Source organism: Uloborus diversus, unplaced genomic scaffold (genome assembly GCF_026930045.1).
Source record: "Uloborus diversus isolate 005 unplaced genomic scaffold, Udiv.v.3.1 scaffold_590, whole genome shotgun sequence".
Lineage (NCBI taxonomy): Eukaryota > Metazoa > Arthropoda > Arachnida > Araneae > Uloboridae > Uloborus > Uloborus diversus.
The window spans coordinates 29,857-48,576 of NW_026558781.1; the positions used below are offsets into that span (position 1 = coordinate 29,857).

At 30.2% G+C, this 18,720-nt stretch overlaps 1 protein-coding gene across 1 annotated transcript in view; it reads right to left on the reverse strand.

The window, feature by feature from the left end:
* Nucleotides 1–18,720, reverse strand: part of LOC129233658 (LIM domain kinase 1-like) — a 44,569-nt gene that overhangs the window by 8,813 nt on the left and 17,036 nt on the right. Inside the window, exons 5-10 of the mRNA XM_054867634.1 lie at nt 15,806–15,994; nt 10,862–10,955; nt 6,854–7,059; nt 5,363–5,510; nt 4,344–4,622; nt 1,006–1,071 (exon numbers count right to left, since the gene is read on the reverse strand). Of these exons, the coding sequence (XP_054723609.1) occupies nt 1,006–1,071; nt 4,344–4,622; nt 5,363–5,510; nt 6,854–7,059; nt 10,862–10,955; nt 15,806–15,994 (982 nt within the window). The remainder of the gene's footprint in view (nt 1–1,005; nt 1,072–4,343; nt 4,623–5,362; nt 5,511–6,853; nt 7,060–10,861; nt 10,956–15,805; nt 15,995–18,720) is intronic.

The following is an 18,720-nucleotide window of genomic DNA, read 5'->3' on the forward strand; positions in this document are numbered from 1 at the left end:
TCATAACATAAAAACAAACTTCAGCTTAAAATATACTGTCAAAAATTTAACAAATCTGAATAATTTGTTGAGTTTATTGGAGCCAACAGTACGCATGCCAACAGTATAAATGAAACCATTCTAAAGTCTTTCTTTTAATAACTTTAGTTGCTGATTACTTCAAATGAGTCTATATCAGTTTTTCTCTTTGCATAAAAGAGGACTAATGTATCTTTATCAGCTAATTGGCTACAGCAACAAGAAAATTTGAATTTTCTTTTTCAGATGTAAAAATAAATGAAGCATAAACTGTTCTGGCACTTAATAAAATATATGAGAAAAGTTAGTTTTAAATATTTTATTATTCATATTTGTCTCAGCTAGAAATTTAAAGGTTTGTAACACTAATATTTAAAGAATAATGTCAACATTTAAAACACATAAGGAAAACAGGTTAAGATTATATTAGAATTACTGATTTTATAACCTTCAGCCATAGCTTCTATAACAGTATTTAGTATGATACCTTAAACCTTGGGGAGGGGGGGGATAAGTTCAAATTCATTCTTCTGTAATTATTGTTATATATTCATCAAAAAATAATGAAATAAGAGACTATCCACTAAAAAAGCTTTTTAAATGAACAAAATTAAAAAAAAAATCCAGTTAATTACCTTTAGATCTAGAAATGCCATACGGCTGAAAGCAATTTATACAAATAAATCAGCAGGAAATAATTCAAACACCTAACTTTTGATGCTTTGAGAATAAAATTTTTGCAGAAAAAAATATTGATCGCATAATCATAACTCAAAATTTGAATGGTCTTTTGTATAGACATACTAAAAAAACTCATTTTTACATAAAAAATCTGCTACTTTAAGGTTTCAAACAAATAATTTATTAGAAATATTTTGAGTTAGCAAGTCAAAAGTTCAGCTTATAAACATAAAAATTTAATTTGTTATGACATATTTTTTATGAGTGATATCTCATAATGTGCCTTTTCCCAGTTGGGCTACTTACTTTTCGTACTAAGCAGTTATTAGAATTCAGATCTCTATGAATAATATTTTTGGAATGTAAGTATGCCTAAAAGAAAAAAGAAAGGTTATTGAAAGGCAAGTATAAACTTTTGTTTTTCAACAGCCCATTTTGATTGAATGGTTGAAGTTTAACAAAAATAATCCATGTAAAAAGTACAGGGCTAGGGAAGAAATTGGACAAAATAAAATTTTAACTGATTTTCCATGATTTTGATACATACAATTATTACGGTGATGAAAAAGAATTTTTATATAATTTGATTACATTTTTTAATTAATACAGAAATTCTTTTAAATTAATCATTTGGTGGAAATATGATTGAATTTTAATCATAATCTACAAAAAAAGTTTAGTAAACAATTTGTAGACAATTTTTCACCGTAAAAGTAATCAAATTCAACAAGTTAAAATAGTTTTTAAAAACACAATTTGCATTATTATATAACTGTTAATTTAAAAAAAAATAAATATTGTTACGAATTCTGTAAATAGTAATTATTGTAGTAACGTAACCTGTAAATAGTTTCTCGTAATGAATATACAGCCCCTTTACATTCGGCTGAAGTATACGGCCCCCGTTTCTTTTTTTCATTGATAAAATTTGATAACGGTCTACGCATTTCGAGAAACATTTCGAATGTTGTGGAATCTTTTCGATGTTTATAAAAGCGTCCAGCGTGATGAAAAGTTTAGTTTTGATTGAGAATTTGTGCTGAGAGTGTATTAGCTCTGTTTATTACGGGGCATTTCGCTGTGTTGTTTTTTGTATTTGGCAGTAAATACGTGTGTAACCGTTGAGTTTACGGTTTGTGTGATACTTGCTTAATTGCTGATGATTAATTTAGCAGTTGTTGACGATCTTTCCTGTACATAGTGTAAATAAATTTCCTGTATTCTTAATCAAGAACTGTGTCGTCCTTTCAAGAAAGTTAGAAGTCGCAGCGGGTCCGTTACAATATCATACAGCATTGTTCATACATGTAAAGCATAGTTTATACATCATTCAAGGGACTGGAGTGAAAATGACATATAAATTAAAATGACACATAATTGAAAAGTTACTTAAATTTTTACAAGTGTAACCCATCAATGCAATTTTATTAATATAATAGTTTTAACTGTCGAGGGAATGTTAAGGGCAGTATCTCTTGAAATTGAGATATTTGAAGAAAAGCATTTTGGATTTCCCACTAGCAATTTGAAAATGCTAGAATTTGACGTTTTTTCGTTCTTTATTTTCAGCAAACCAAATAAGCAAGCTTGCTTTTTGTACATAAAGCTTCTACACAGAGAGAGAGGAGAAAAAAATGCAGTTATTGCCCTTTTTTTTCCCCATGACTCAAGTAAAGTTTTATGAAGACTAATTTAATAAAACTATGAAGAAGCTCGACCTCTCACCCCACCCCGTAAAAACGCTTCAAATATGCATATAAAAATCATTGGAAAAAACATAGTTAAAAGTTTTTTTTATAAAAAAAGTTTTCAGTTTTAGCATGTGTTATCAGCCCAAAACTTTCGGAAACAGAAACTCATTTTTTTTTAATTTACGAAAATTTCAGATCATAAACACCCTACACTCTGAATCCCAAAGTTGCAATTCAGCCACAATTCTAAATCTCAGATTTAAGAGTCCAAAGTTTTTCCGGACAGCACTTTCTTGTAACCACTTTGTTTTTTTAATGAAGCAAATTGCAATCTAATACAAATTATTCCTACTTTTATTTATATTTAATGAACTGATTGATTTAAAAAATAATTTATAAAATTAAGACTTAAATCTTTTAAAAAATTTATAGATTTGAAAACATAACATAAGACCACAAGAAGTTTCAATTTAAGTCTAATTAATATTAAACTAGAAGTGGAAATATCAGGAACAAAAACTTGAACCAAAACATAAAAGTTCAGCTTTAAATTTACATTAATGTCATGACAAACTTGATTTTATTTTAATGCAATGTTTTCTACACTAACGCAAATTTCATATTTCATTATATGATACTTCACATTTGAGACACATACATCTTACAATGTTTTATGTTTCAAAACATTTATGTTAAGTATATTTTTTACGAATGCAACTAAATGTATTAAAGCTTAATGTTACTATTCATTTGATACATAAAAATAACAGGAGAAAAAAAAAAGCTTTTATACAAACTAATCAATGTTTTACAAATTATTGTGTATATACAACAATATGTGTGACAATATGGTATAAAAATGCTCCTTGAATGATGAGAATTTTTATTTATAATAATATATTCATTTGTTGCTGCCACGTTATTAATTTTTCATCTAGAATTTTTTGTTTTCGCAAAAAAGTGGACAAGTTGGACAAAATGATATTTTGTATCAGGAGGTTTTTTCCAGTGTTGTCTCCAGCCCTGAGGGTGGGGTGGGGGAATAGTGGAAAAACTTGGTGAAACAAATGAAAGATACATGGACACATGATGAAACTTTTAAGAATGGAATCTATCATTTTGTATTATTGTTTCTTCTTTAGCAAATACTAAAAAATCCCCATTTAAATCCCTTTGCTGTCACTGCTTCATTTGACAATATCCTATAGTAACCTGATACATTTTTTCAATATTCAAAACATAGCTTTAGATCTTAAAAATAATTAGAACAAAATTAAATTTAAAACAGCATTACTGTTTATTAAAGACTAACATGAGCTTCGATATATCTTTTTATCAGATGTTCTCTTTTCTTCACCATTTGTTTGTTTTCTTTCTTTTTTCTGAAGAAGCTGAGTATTTAGCAAAGTCAGAACATTTTAAACAACCTTTTCCTCTTTTTTTGAAACAGCAGAAAATAAAGACTGTTAGATTTGAATATATATATATATATATATATATATATATATATATAAACCCTATCCAGTTACTTGCATGCTGGATACAAAATCTTTTCTGGTATATTATTAACACATCAGTTTTACAACAAAAATACATACATTTGCTGAATGAATTACCAACATTTTAATGCACAAAAAGCGCAAATTACTGCAGGCAAGTGTTTTGGGGTTAAAAGGAACCCTTTTTTCAAAGCAAAGAAGTGTGAGCTTTTGGATGAAAAATTTATTTATCAGCTCAAATGTATTTTCATTGAAAAGGGGGTTTCTTGTCACCCCGAAACACGTGTATGCAGTATTTCCAATTTTTTGTGCATCAAAATGTTTGTAATTCATTCATTTAATTTTCAATCATAAAGATATTTACTCATTACATACATTTGCTTTCAAACTCATGTATAATACAAAAACAGCATGCTAATTTTTAAATACAAACAATATTTAACAAAATACTTACCATTCCAAAAGCAATATCTTTGGCAAAATTTATTCGTTGTAACCAAGCTATATCTATGGAATGGTTATGAATATAATCTTGTAAAGTTCCTCCTGATATGTATTCTGTGATTAAATGTAGCTTTTTGTCTTTATATACAACTCCAACAAAGCGCAACACATTTTTATGCTGAAGGGAACGCAAAACAGCTATTTCTTTGACAAAATTTCTCTGAGCCTCCTCATCCAAGCGATAAAGTTCTTTCATGACCATTTCTTGACCAGTGTGTTTATGAGTAACCTGAAATTGTTCGAGAATTTAGATGAAGAATAAAGTGTTTTCAACAACTAAACTATGTTTAATTTTAGTCGAACAATGGGGATGTACGAGATTAAAAGTGTTATCATTACGTCATAGCCATTTCCAATAAGGACCTTGCACTTGTTTTTGGCAGTAAAATATTTGAGTACATCTTTGTGTAATTAAGTCACCAGAAGGCAATACAAATTCCTCTATTTTTAGGTATCAGGTAAAAAGAGGTTTTGACAAGACATATAAGCTATCATATATATATACAGTTGGCTCTCTGTTTAACGACTTTCAAGGGACCACAAAACATCGCCCTTAAGTAGAAAGCGTCCTTAAATAGAATGCTTTTAACAATATAGTGGACCATTTGGGACCGTGAAAAGCCGCTTTAAATAGAGAAAGTCGTTAAATAGAGTGTAGTTAAACAGAGAGCCTAACGTATTTTAAAAATTAATCATTTCACATAGTTTTACACTGGCACAATTACTTACTTTTGTTATTTATCTAGTTTAAGATATTTTGCAAAATATAGTGCTTATAAATTGAGTAATGTTTTATACTATTTTTCAGCATCAAACAAACACTAAATAGTGGTGCATCTTTTAAATTTGAGTAGCAGCAAATAAACAACTTTGACAAAACTTTTCATACTGAAAATGGGGAAACTAAAATTTACTAATTAAAGAAATCTAATATAATTCATAAATAGTAAATGCCAAATGCACATTTACCAAAAATGCTTGGCCAAAAAACCCTCGACCAAGGAGTTTTCCCAAAACTAATTCAGATGGACGAAATATTTGTTGATTTCTTGGTTGCACCCTAAAAGAACGAGTGCGAGTAAGATCTTGTTGTTGACAATTAGTTGCTTGAAAATCCCTAAAAAAGAATAAGTAAAAATGTAACATCAAAATATTTCATGCATAGTTCATTAAGCATACAACATTTCTCACAAGCTCATTCAAAGACTTTAAAATACTTGAATCCCCTTACCAATGTAATACGATTCGAATTAAATTGCCTGAACTAAGTTCAAGTGACTCTGGCAAGGGGTTAAAGGAAACATTTCAAACTTGGAAGAGGTATAAAAAAGGTTCTTTTCATGCTAATTAAAAAAAAAGGCATTATAATGAACATTTTCCTGAACAAAGATCTCAGAATACAGAAGACAAATACAGTTAACGCTTTTTAGAACGACCTCCCTTTATTGTGACCCATTCTTTATAGCAACCGGTGCATGAAGTCTCGTTTGCTATTCCATTAATGCCATGTTATTTTAACGACTATCAGAATGTAAACTTTTATCGTTTATTCCAATATAACAACCAAAATTAAGTTACAGCTTAGTTGGAAACTATTTACTCGAAAACTAATATTTCCAATTTCATGTTTTCAAAGGTAGAATGTTTTCCATTAGAAAGACTTTTTTGATGACGAAAAAATCAAAGAATGTATAAGAAAGTGCATAAAAAATGCACAGAATTTTTCAGAAAAAGTTAAAAAAAAAAAAAGAAAAAAAAAGAGATAATAGAAATCAACAATATTTAAATCCTAATGGTAAAAAATAATATTTTTCAAACAAATCTGAAGTAAATAATTATTTTTAAATTAAAAAGATAACTGATTTCTGTCCGTTATTTTCAGCGTATTTTGTCGTTAATTGCATTGCTTTAAAGTTATGATAAGTTAATTTTAGTATTTTTTATTTTACAACCACAATTATTTCCAATTTTGTTAGTTTCTTCACATTCTTTTGAAATGAAGCATAAGTTGCTGAAGCGATTCTCATCTTTTTAAAATACATCTAAATATAAACTATCTTGTACATTTGCATTATAATGACCGATTTTGTCAGAACACAAGGGGTCGTTATAACGAATGTCGACTGTATATATATAAAAAACGATGTTAAGACTATATTGATCATAGAGAACAAGATTTAAAAATATTCTTGGAATTATGAGAGACATGATGACATACATCAGTTTTGTAATATAGAGAGACACTGTATAAAAGACCTTCTACAGTTTTGTAACATGGCATAATTGTTTTGTATGTGTTACATGGCATAATCAATTTTGTAACATAGAGAGACACTGCATAAAGGGCCTTCTACAGTTTTGTAACAATTTTCACAAGAGAAGTTTTTATATAACACATTTATGAGAAAAACTAGAACAGAAAAGTAAAGTTGGCGTACTGTATGAAAAGAAAAATCTTACTTTAAAACTGAGCGTGGAAGAGATGATGACCTACGGAGTTTTTGTTCAGTTGGTTTGTGAGATAAGGAACACATAGGGACACTCTTAGTTAGGAACTGTGAAGCCTCGGAAGAAAAATTCATAGAACGTGAGCGTATTAAAACTGCAGGCTCATGCTCAACTGTTAATTGAACTGGTTTATCACGGGTATGTATCAATTTTTTGATCTGAAATTAAAAATAAATAAGTAAATGGATTAATGAAATAAACATTTCAAGATTTTGTTTTATTATAAGAGTTAATGCTACTTTATAAAAGTATTAAAGTTACAGAACCAAACATTAGTGCTTAAAATACCTGTAAAGCTGTATATATGATCTTCTAGAATGAGTTTATTATAGGTTTGTGTACTAAAGAACATTTCACTTCACATTTTTTGCAGTCACACAAAACTTTCTCTTTTATCAGGTATGAGAAGTTGCACAAACACATCTCCAGCAGTTTTAGCCAAATTTACTAACAAAACAAGGTTTACAAAGAAATATGTTTTTGTTTAACGAAAATAAAATAAAAAGAGCAGCCAAACAAAAGAGCTAAGTGAAGTCGTCTGACACAGAAATTCTCTATGATTAACTAGCTATTCTCAAGGCACAAATTAAGTTAGCTAATTTAGAGTGAATTCTCAATAAAAGTTACAATAACAATTCATACAGATTAACTTTAGTATTTAGATGAGAAAATATATTTAGACACAACATAAAAATGGAGAAAAAAACATCAAAAAATAGAAAAAGAAAAGGTATTGAAAAACATGGTACAAGCTAGATATATTTCAAATCTTTTTACAAAGTTTCATCGCATCCCTTAGTAGTAATGCTTTTTGTTCCTATATTTTTTCTCTAACGCTACAATTCTATAATTATAGTGACTATCAAAGCTAGTTGTTACATTCAAATGCAAAATAAACCATGGCAGGAAAACTCTTTTCTAATGCTAGGTGACAGCTGCCATTCTTGTCAATAGGTAGCAGGTAGCAGAAATGGCATGTTTGAAAATTTTCATTTTGTTTTCATTAGAGATTTTTCTTATAAATTGTATTTTATTACATGTGCCTAAACCCCTAAAGAAATTGCAATACCTTTTGTAACACATAAAAGCTTAGACTTCAAGTAAGCAATTACACATTTAAAACTTTAAAAAACTTGATTATACCATTCACATGGAATCAGATGAATACATATGCCAAAAGCTCTTATCATTTTCATGGGGCAAGTTGTTATTGAAACAACTTACAATAAAATATAATTTAGATTAAAAATATGAGAGAAAACATATGCAGTATACAGCTTTGAACAAATAGCTTTCACTATACTGCTTAAATGACTGTTTATAAAAATAACAAAATGAAAACAAATCTTCATTATAAATGTAAAGCCTATCATTATTAGTTGAGATAGTTGATGTAACAATTTACCCTGGTTTGTGTTCCAACATGCCCTATTGTGGGACAAGTTGTTACAAACTACAGGAATGTAGACATCTTTTCCTAGATGGAATTATTGTGATGAAATCTTTTTCTAAAAAATACATTATGGATTTACAATAGTTAGAGTATATTTTATAGCGCATTTCATAAAAATACTCTTAGTTATTTCAAGAAAAATTATTAAACTTTTTTACGATAACTAACCTTGGTCTCCTCCACTACTGCCAAAGTTAATATAAAAATAAGTATAACTTTGAAACTACATTATGATACAAATTTTAGTCTTCAAAATACTGAATGAAACATAAGACCGTAAAAGAAGCGATCTGATGTGTGCATCACATGACTTCCTTTTACTCCAATTTAATGACATTTCCCATTATTGGCAATTTTAATGTGATTCAATAGTTTACTCTCTAAATATCACCAATAGTGGCCAAATTGAAATTAGATTAAAAAAAAAATCCACCAAATTTGTTGCCAAGTTGGCGACCAAAAGACCGCCAATATATCGCCAAGTATACGCCAAATTATAACACTACTTGAGCTTACATCAAAATTAATAATGATTTCCCCCCAAAAAGGGGCAAAAGACCCTTTTAGAAACACCTGAATGCAACCAAAAGGAGAGATGCACAACTAGATCCCACTAGGAGTCTACGTACCAAATTTCATCTTTCTAGGACATACCATTCTTGAGTTATGTGGCATACATACGTACATACAGACGTGACAAGAAAACTTGCAATTAACTTAGGAATCATCAAGATGGATATTTCGTGTGTCTATACATTCTTAGGCACTTATCCACGTGTGGTCGAGTCAAGAAAAAAAAAAAATCAACATTCATTCAAGGGTGAGCAAAATGGAAATTAAGGTTGATTTTTGAGCGAAAATTTTTTCGCGAGTACAATACTTCCTTTTTTGTAAAAGGAATTAAAAACAAACACTAAAATATTATTCTTTCATGAAGCAAGCTTGAATATATTTTGACACTACCCTTTACAAGGTGACGACAGGAACTGTAAAAAAAAGTTCCCCGACTTTTCCCTGATTAAGTTCACCAAATTTCCCTGATTTAGGTTACCAATGATAATGGTTTCCTTTCTTTGCCCTACTTGAAAATCATTGCATATTTAATAAAATGCAGTGTTTAAAACGTTTTAAGTTGTTAATTAAAAATATATTTTGGAAAGCTGTTCCTTTTTTTAGTAAAAATAGTACATTAAAATTATCCACAGGGAAATATTATAGGAATTCTAAAACAAATACTCTTTATTTAGAGTAACCAGTTAGCATAAGAATTCTAGTAAATTATTAAAATCACTCTTAAAGGCATATCTAATCATGATAAAACTATAAAGTTTATATGGAAATAATTTTTAAACTAAATTTTCAAGCAGTATAATTATTGCTGCAAGAATAACAAGTAATAGTGAAAGTATAGAAGTAATGTAGATTTACTTAAGTAAATAATAGACATACGTATGCAAAAAACAAATTGAAACCCTTTAACAACCAGTCATATTGAGCTATTCTCTAATCAAGAACTTTGGTTTTAATGAATGAATACAGTATTTTAACTATTTAAAAATAACAAAAATATTTACATATGTACACAAGGTAAATCAATTTCAAGTGATTTCATTATTTGTTGATAAAAAATCTTACATTACTTTTGTAACAAACATTGAAATACAAAAAACAATTAATTTCAAAGTATATATGGATATAACTTGCATTTAAAATAAATTTTTTTTTAAAGTCTGGAAAAAAAAAGTTTGTATAATCTCATGCGGAATCAGCTAATAATACAATGGCAAGAAACAAAGTTGATTTTGATTTTACATTCTGTTTTAGCAATTAAATTAAAAACGCGAAGAAGCAATAACTTTTAAGCTTTTATCAATATTAATTTAAAAAGCAAAGATTTCTTCTTGAAACTGCGAGTACAGTATGCTAATTACTTCAAGACAATGAGTAAAGGCAAGGGAGCTAAGGCATTAATGACGGTTTCCTCTTTGTCTGTAGGGTTGTTTATTTTACATAGCATTGAACACGTGAAAGAAAAATTTAAGCTACGAAAAATAAACAACTTTACAGACACAGAAGCAATTTTAGGAAGTTCATCCTGTTCTTAAAAAGTTAAAATTGAAGACTTTGACATTGAGAAAAAAAGATGTCAAAATGTGGCAGTGCATGATCACACTCATTAATTTTACTTTTTTTTAACAGATAATTGGTGGAAAATGCATAGGGAATTAGGGTATTGAATTTTGCAAAAAAATTTTTTTCCCTTCATTTAATCAATTTTCCCTGAATTTTTGTTATTTAAAAAAAATTCTCTGATATTTCCCTGATTCCCCTCTATAACTTCCCTGATTTTTCTTTCATCTCTCTGATCTGTCGCCATCCTGCTTTAACATGAAGTCATAGCATTACTATGTGCAGTAACATTGCATGGGCATAATGGCGAATATAAAGAGACCATGCACTTCATAAGGAAGGTCACTCTCAACCAAAAAGGGTAAAGTGTAACTTACTTCTTCCAAGGAATGATTTTGCAAAGGTGTTCCATTGACTTCCAAAATTCTATCTCCTATATGCAGTGACATCAAATCTTTATTAAGGACAACACTAAGGAAGATGTAGAAAGTATATACATTAAGATAAATTATAATATTTTGCAGTATCATATAAATTCAAAAATTGAAAACAAGCAGAAGATCAAACAATATTGTCATGTACATTGTACACATGGATGGATACAAAGAGAGGATTATGATCTTGTATAAACTGTTAATATTATACACTATTACATCACGTATGTGATCATAATTTGATAGTTGTATACAAGATGAATAGATGTCAAGTATCATGCAAATATATTATTACACATTGTGTCCAAAAACTTCATGAAAAAAATGTGACTGATTTCAGTTCTTTTTAATTTATTATTTATCTTTTCAGTAAATATTTGAAATAAATGTTCCTTTCATTAATTAGAAAATGGAAAACAAATTTCACGTATCTTATTCTTGTCAATTTGGGACTTTTTATTGACAAACAAAGATGTTTATCGTTCATCTCAAACAAAACACACCCAGACATCGCGTTTGCGGTGAACATTCTATCACAATTTCAAGAAAACCCCAGACTGAAACACTGGGAGGAAATGTTAAAATTATTAGGTTATTTACAGTGTACAAGATCGTACAAATTATGCTTGTCCAATATTAACAAATTAGAAATTAAGTGTTTTTCAGATGCTGACTTTGCAGTAAACAGAGACGATCGTGTGTCTATTGGAGGTCTGATCCTGTATCTGGATAATGTGCCGGTAATATGGAGGACTTGCAAGTAAAAATGCGTAAGCCTTTCTACAATGGAATCAGAGTTCGTCGCCCTGTGCGAAGCTGCCAAAGAAACGGTGTGGTTAAAGAACGTCTTAAGTGATGAAAATTTAGAATTCGATTTAAAAGGGTGCAATTTATTTTGCGACAACATGTCTGCTATAAATTTTTCAAGATCACCGATAGAGAATAACCACACAAAGCACACTGATATGAAGTATGATTTCGTGAGAAAATTAGTGGCAGATGAAATATTCGAGTTGAAGTTTGTTTCTAGTAAGGAAAACAAAGCTGATTTGTTCACTAAGTCAGTGTTAAAAGTTAGTTTAGAGAACTTTTGTTCAAGCATTTTTCGGAAGTAATTTTTTTTTTTTTTTTGTGTGTTGTGATTCAAATTGGAATTGAACCGTAAAGAAAAAAAAAAGGTTGACTTTGAACATTAAAGTCGAACTTGAAGTATTTTGTTGCGTTTTTCTTTCAGCTATTTTCAAGTGAGATGACTGTTTATTTTATGAACTTTAATCGCAGTATTTTGATGATTGAATATTGCTAATTAGTGAAAATTTAAATGTTTTTTTTTTTTGAAATTTTCTAGTTTAAGTGTGATAATTGTTCATTCAAGTTGAATTTATTGTATAAATTTAATGAATTGTTTTGACAAATGGTAATGAGTTATATTTTGTTAAAATGAAGTATTTTTTAATTTAGTAATAGAAAAATAGTATTTTTTCTGCATTTGTATGAGAAAAGGGGGTCGTTTGCTGAGATTTTAATTTGTTTCCGAAGTTTTCTCATGCAAATGCGGGAGACGAATCGGCAATGACGTTTTCTTGCCGATTCGTCTGTGTGACGCCACACACGTTTTGCTGCAGAGCTATCATTTTCTTTTCTTATAAAAGCTTGTGTCTTTAGTTATAATGGCGAGTTGACCATTTAAGTAACATGTTTGTGCATGAAGCTCATATTGAACATGATTTTAAAGTTCGAATTTACAAATAAAACTTAATGCTTTTAAATTTCTGCTCTGTTTCATTTTTCCACTGCGTAAATCTCACCACTTTTGAGTAGTTTGGTGCAGCTGGCACATTCCTGTTTGTAGTCAAAACTGTGATCTAGTAATCACATACATTTTCATCGATTTGTGTTTTTATTTCCTATGTTCGCATTTTTGGATTTTCTGTAATTTAATGGCGTCTTTTCAGAGTTTCTGGCGGCCATGTTTTGCCACCTTCTTCCCGCAACATATTGTTCTCCTGCCTTTTTCGCTCATTGGCTGTAGGCATGGTCACGATTTCGTGATGTCATTTTCCCGCGTTCCCTTTGGCTGCGCTAAGTGACGCCGTGTATGAATATCTGGCTTTCACGCGACCACGTGGGGTTTTCGCTGGGATGTTTCAAAAAAATTTCGTGAGTAGTCTGGTGCTAGCGGTGACATGTGAAACCGGTTTTTTCTTGAGGAGCTTGTACGCCAGACTTGAAAAGGGTCGTACGAAATGTGGAAGTGGATGATGAATCTCGATGCATCTGCTTGCTAAGTGCTGTGAATAAAAAAATAATCATACAGGAGCTATGTAGCCCTGTTTAATGTAAAAAATGACGAGTTCGTTAATACTTCAACCCATTACTTAGCCAAGATGTCAAAAAAAGAAAGATGGTCACGCCCACGTTGATGTAGCTTTGATCCTGCACTGAGGAAAATTAATCATGCTTTTTTACATTTTCAACCCTCGTTTACGATCAAAATGGACCGGAGAGGTATCTGTATCTGGTGAGGCCATGAAAATATAAGCAGTATGTGCGGGCGACATCGAATCTAGTTCTGACTCCCACTGCGCCATTTTCTTTGTGAGTAAAGGAAATTATCATGTTCATAGTCAAGGTATCGGCACCAGCTCCATGTTGGTACAACATCATCTTCCTCGCTAATGCCACAAGGATGAATTCTTTTAGCTGCAACAACAGGCCACGCCGTTTTTTTTGTTTCCCAATGTGTGATGCTCATTCCTCTGCTTTGACAACCTGAATCCCTTCAATAGACTGGACTTAGACCTTAACCTACCTTGTTTTTTTACACTTTTATGTCTTATTTAATCCACTCCATGTTCTGCAAAGTTTTGATTACTCCACGGGAGCTTCCTAGGATCTTAGTGTTCATTGTGTAAATGATGGTGGTCGGCAAATAAATCTTCATGTGTGTGACGTGAAAAAAATTGTGGTTGTTTATTTGATTACTACACTGGGGTAAGTCAAACTTTTTCTCTTTGAGTTCTACGTAGGCACCAAACATTGAGACCTTCTGGAGTTTTGCGGAAACACTTTAAATACGATCAGCCTAATTTTTTTGTTTAAGTTGGTGATTCCTTTTCCCACTATTATAAAAATAACCCTTTTCCACCACAAAAACTCTATATACTTTAGTATGTACCCCCTATAAAATGTTAGCCTCTATTTTCCCCTGCATGCACACACATCTTCAAAGAGTATTAGAAAAACCTGTTATCTATATGAACAACATGGAACATATTTTCAGAAATTTATTTCAGTATTTACCTTCTAAATCAAAATACTATGGATATTACTTCCGATCATAACCATTTATTGAATGACTAAATACGTTACTTCTACAATGTACCTAAATGAGAAATTTTTGGTGGCAATAAATAGTTGAGATATTTAATAGCATTCAAACACGGTAGTAGGACAGTTAAAATAGAACTTTAGAAGTTGCATATAACCTGTAATTAAATTAATGGATGGTCCAACTTCTCATTAATAAAGCTTCTATATTACAGTAGAGAACCAATTATCCGGGAAGTTCGGGACCATAGCTATCCCGGATATCTGAATTTCCCGGTTTTCTGGATTGCTAAAAAGAGCTTTTGGCCGATTGTTTATAAAACTTAAATTACTATAATAAATAGTAATACCTATCAAAATAAGAAGAAAACAGTTCAGAAATGCTTATCAATATCGAAACATTAAAAACTACTAGTGAGAGAATAATTTAAACACCAAAGTTTAATAAGACCTGAGACCCTCATACTCATTTTGAAAAGGAAAGAAAAACACCAATTTTCGATGTTTTAAAATGAAAGAGAATGAAGGGAAGGGCAAGAAACAAGTTTTTGAACTTAAATGTGCGATTCTTCTACGATAGTGTAAGAGAGAATTTTTGTTTTCATGAATACGTTTTTTTTTTCTTCACTTTATTGTAAAGGTTTGGCGTTAGCGATTATTGATAACTATTGCTTTTGCATTAAGTTAATACCAATTGAAATTTAATTTGTGAGTTCCTGCAGTCTTTTTACAGTCTTGCGTTTAACGATTTCTAGATTCCATCATCAACTATCCGGAAAATTCCAGAATCGCGGCGTTTCACGCGCTTTTGCGACGTCACTTCCGCTCTAAACGGTTTTAATTAAAGGCCATTCAATAAAATATTGCATTATAATGTGACAATATTCATTTCTTTAGTTTTCAGTTGGAATAAAACACAAAAATTTCAGACTTACGTGTGTACTTTTTAGTTCAAGAAAATATTCCGGAAATTTTCCCCTGCGTTAAAGACAACCCTTTGAAGTTCATTTTTGTAAACATTTTCCCGAGTTATAGATGTGTCATATGGTATTTATTAAAAAACTGCTCATTTTCTTTTAGATATTTCGAAAAAAACGCTTAGTTTTTCAAAAATTGCCGAAAATGCGTTTTTTTAAAAAATGGTGCGAAAATCGGCAAACGGTTGCCGGTTTTCTGGTTTCCCGGTTTTTTGGTTCCCGGATAAAAGGTTCTGTACTGTATTTCATAGGTGTTTGTATTTTTTTTTGTCATTCATCTGTACATACAAAACTGACAATAATAATCAAGTTTACAGTCATAAGAACATTTACAGTTTTGCTTGGACGTCTTTAACTTAAATATTTATTTCTGTTTTTATACATTAATTTTTAGATTAACATCCCATTTCTTAAACACTAAGGTTAGAAATAAAAGCTTTCATCAAATCATTTCATAAGTAGGATGTTAACAAGCATAGTAAAATATCACTTTAGGGTTTTTCCAAGTAGACTTTAAAACCATCTTTATTAATTAGTATTAGTTTTTATAAACATACTGACATTTCAAAACTGCACTTACTCTGAGATATGAAGTTCATGGAACCCACGTTCTATTTTTTGGTTCTGACAGCAACCAACTGAAATTTTCACTTTTTTATTTGAAGTTTCGGAATGGGCAGGAATTTCAACAAGTTTTATACTATGAGGTTCGTTTGTAAAAGGCAATCTTTGGGACAAAGGAGCCATTTGTTCTTTATAGCAAGCTGCACTGAAATAATTAGACAATATGTTTGTTAGCATACATTAAAAAAAAAAAAAACACAGGGTTCATACTCTATTTGGATGAAAAAATTCCATGACTTTTTCATGACTTCATAAAAACTTTCATCACCTTGTTACACAAAGAGAGTAATACTATTTAATGCCAAACTCTCCCATTTTCGGAAATAAGCATTTAGTCAAACTTTTAAGTGAATGCCACTACCTGATCAAAGCCCTTACTTGAGCTTGAAAAAATGTCAGTGCACACCATAGAAACTAATTATAAACTGTTCTTATTTGTCTTTAACATATAAATTTAAGTGAAGTAAAAATGTAGAAAATGCAATTTATTAATGCTTAAATGTCTAATAAATAAGGCAGAACAGTAATAAATAGATCAAAGTTTGCATGAGTCATTGAAGTTTTGAATAATAAATTTACTTTATAAAAATTTGGCCTTTAGGTGTCAGCAGTGCATCTAACTATCCATGTAACTTGACAGTATTTTTGTTCTCTAAAGTAAAGAACGTTTTTTAGTAAATTCATTTATCTAAACCAGATATTTCAGTTGGCCATATAAATCAGTTTTGGGAGCCATATGTTGGGCAACACTGTTTTAGAGTATTAGAATTCTCCTATTTTAATGTTCTATCCCCTGACTAAAGTATTGATTTTCTAAAGCTTTCAACAAATTAAGATAAGCTCTGATAAATTTTATACTGAGTTTTTTTTTTTACGAGTGGTTGAAATGAACTCAGATGCAATTGAATTACATTTTGAGTGGGTGAGGCGAAAAACATGTAATTCCACCACTACAGAATATAAAACATAAGCAGTGCTGAAAATAATGGTGAATTCAAAATTAGTGATGTCCTAACTAGTAAAATCATATTACAATAAAAAAGGCGGGTGGCTGTTACAGAAGTGGATGCAACAGGATTCCAAAACTCAGATGTATTTTTGGGATCATTCAATTTTATTTTCCAGTATCAATACCTTTTACAAGCAATACTTATAAATCATTCTAAGTTTTTAACTGTCTTTTAGCTACTGTTACTTCTTCCTGCTAACAAATTTTTCCATGACATTAAATAAATTTTCCTGACTTTTAATAAAAATATTAATTTTCCATGACTTTCCAGGATTTCCATGACCCGTACAAATCCTGAATACATTATTTGCAACATGTTGATTCAATCAGACCAATTGGTTCACTTCGGGTATCAACGAGTATGTGATTTAATGGACTCACACAGAAGTTTACAAGAGAAATAAAATGTTCATTCTCTTAATACTTCAGTAAAGCTATCTTTATTGTATCAAAAACTTTTATATCCATTACTGTGACACTATTGTAACCAGCCCAAGTTTTGTGATAAAAGCATCATTCATTTTACCATTACAATGCCGCAAAATTTCATGGTAATTAAAAACTTTAAAAAAACTTTTGACACTAGTCACATTTGATATCAGTACTGTTTTTTTTCACAAATAATTTAAATGCAAACATTATATTTATATATTTTATCATATTTTTTAAAATAAACTGTCAAATTAATTGTTGAAAATTTTTTTTAAAACTGTACCTTGTTTAATCATCATATTTAACTTATTTTTAACAAACGTGCATAAAATGGGTCAATCACAAACATATAAAGAGAAAATAACAACAATATAGAAGGAAAAAATAATCATAGAAAAATACATCAACCAGTGAGAAAAGTTTCCAGAGCCAACTTTTAAATCCATAGCAAATATAAGTGGACGCAGGTATCAGGGATATTTGGAAGAAAATTTCAGAAGTTTTCATCAAATGTTACAGAAGCAAATTCAGAGTTTTTCCACGATTAATTTTAGTTAAGTAAACAAAGTAAAAAATGCTATTTTCTTATTTTATTACTAAATTTGCTTCTTTCCTTTCTTTTTTTTTTAAAGATACTTTCCTGATTTCAGGGCTCCCAACACATTTTAGCTTCAGAAAAGGGTAAAAGAGGACCATTTTCAATCAAAAAGGGGACTAAAGAGGACCAGTTAGGATCAAAAAGAGGACCTTGGGAGGACCACTCATAGTTAAACCCATGAAGCACCAAAAGGCAAATTAGTTGCCAGCTGCTAAATTTGTGAAGATAATTCGTTAATTAACTATAATAACGAGAGATACAATTCTTTTATCACCAGTGAAACTGATTTTTTTTTATCCATTGATAAAAGTGCATAACATTGGGGAGGGGGGGGGGGGCACTTAGTTCAGCACTTAAGGCAGCCTCTTTAGAACTAAATAGGCATAATGATACATTTTGACGTCTCACTGAAGGATAGGTAAAGTTGCCCTTCATCTTTATTTCGTTTAAAATTATTTTTATGTTTTTCTGTCTTTTAATGCTTCTTAATATAGCGTTATCATACACCAAACAAAAAAAAAAAAAAACTTGATTCTCTTGTTGCTTTCCCCAGCCTCTAATTTTGTTCCCATCTTCATCAGTTTCATCTAACTATTTGCTGAGAAATTTGCACTTCCTCATGACTCACACTGAAACCTAAAAAATATTGTTTTGATTTTCAACAAAGCTACAACTGAGTTTATAATAAAATTATTTTATATTTGAATTTTAAATTTAATCTCTTTATCACACGGTTCATACCCTTTAGGGAGAAAAAAAAATTTTAAGCACTTTTCAAGTGTAAAAAAATGTTTTTCAAGGTACTACCCTAAATTCGCACTATAAATATTAC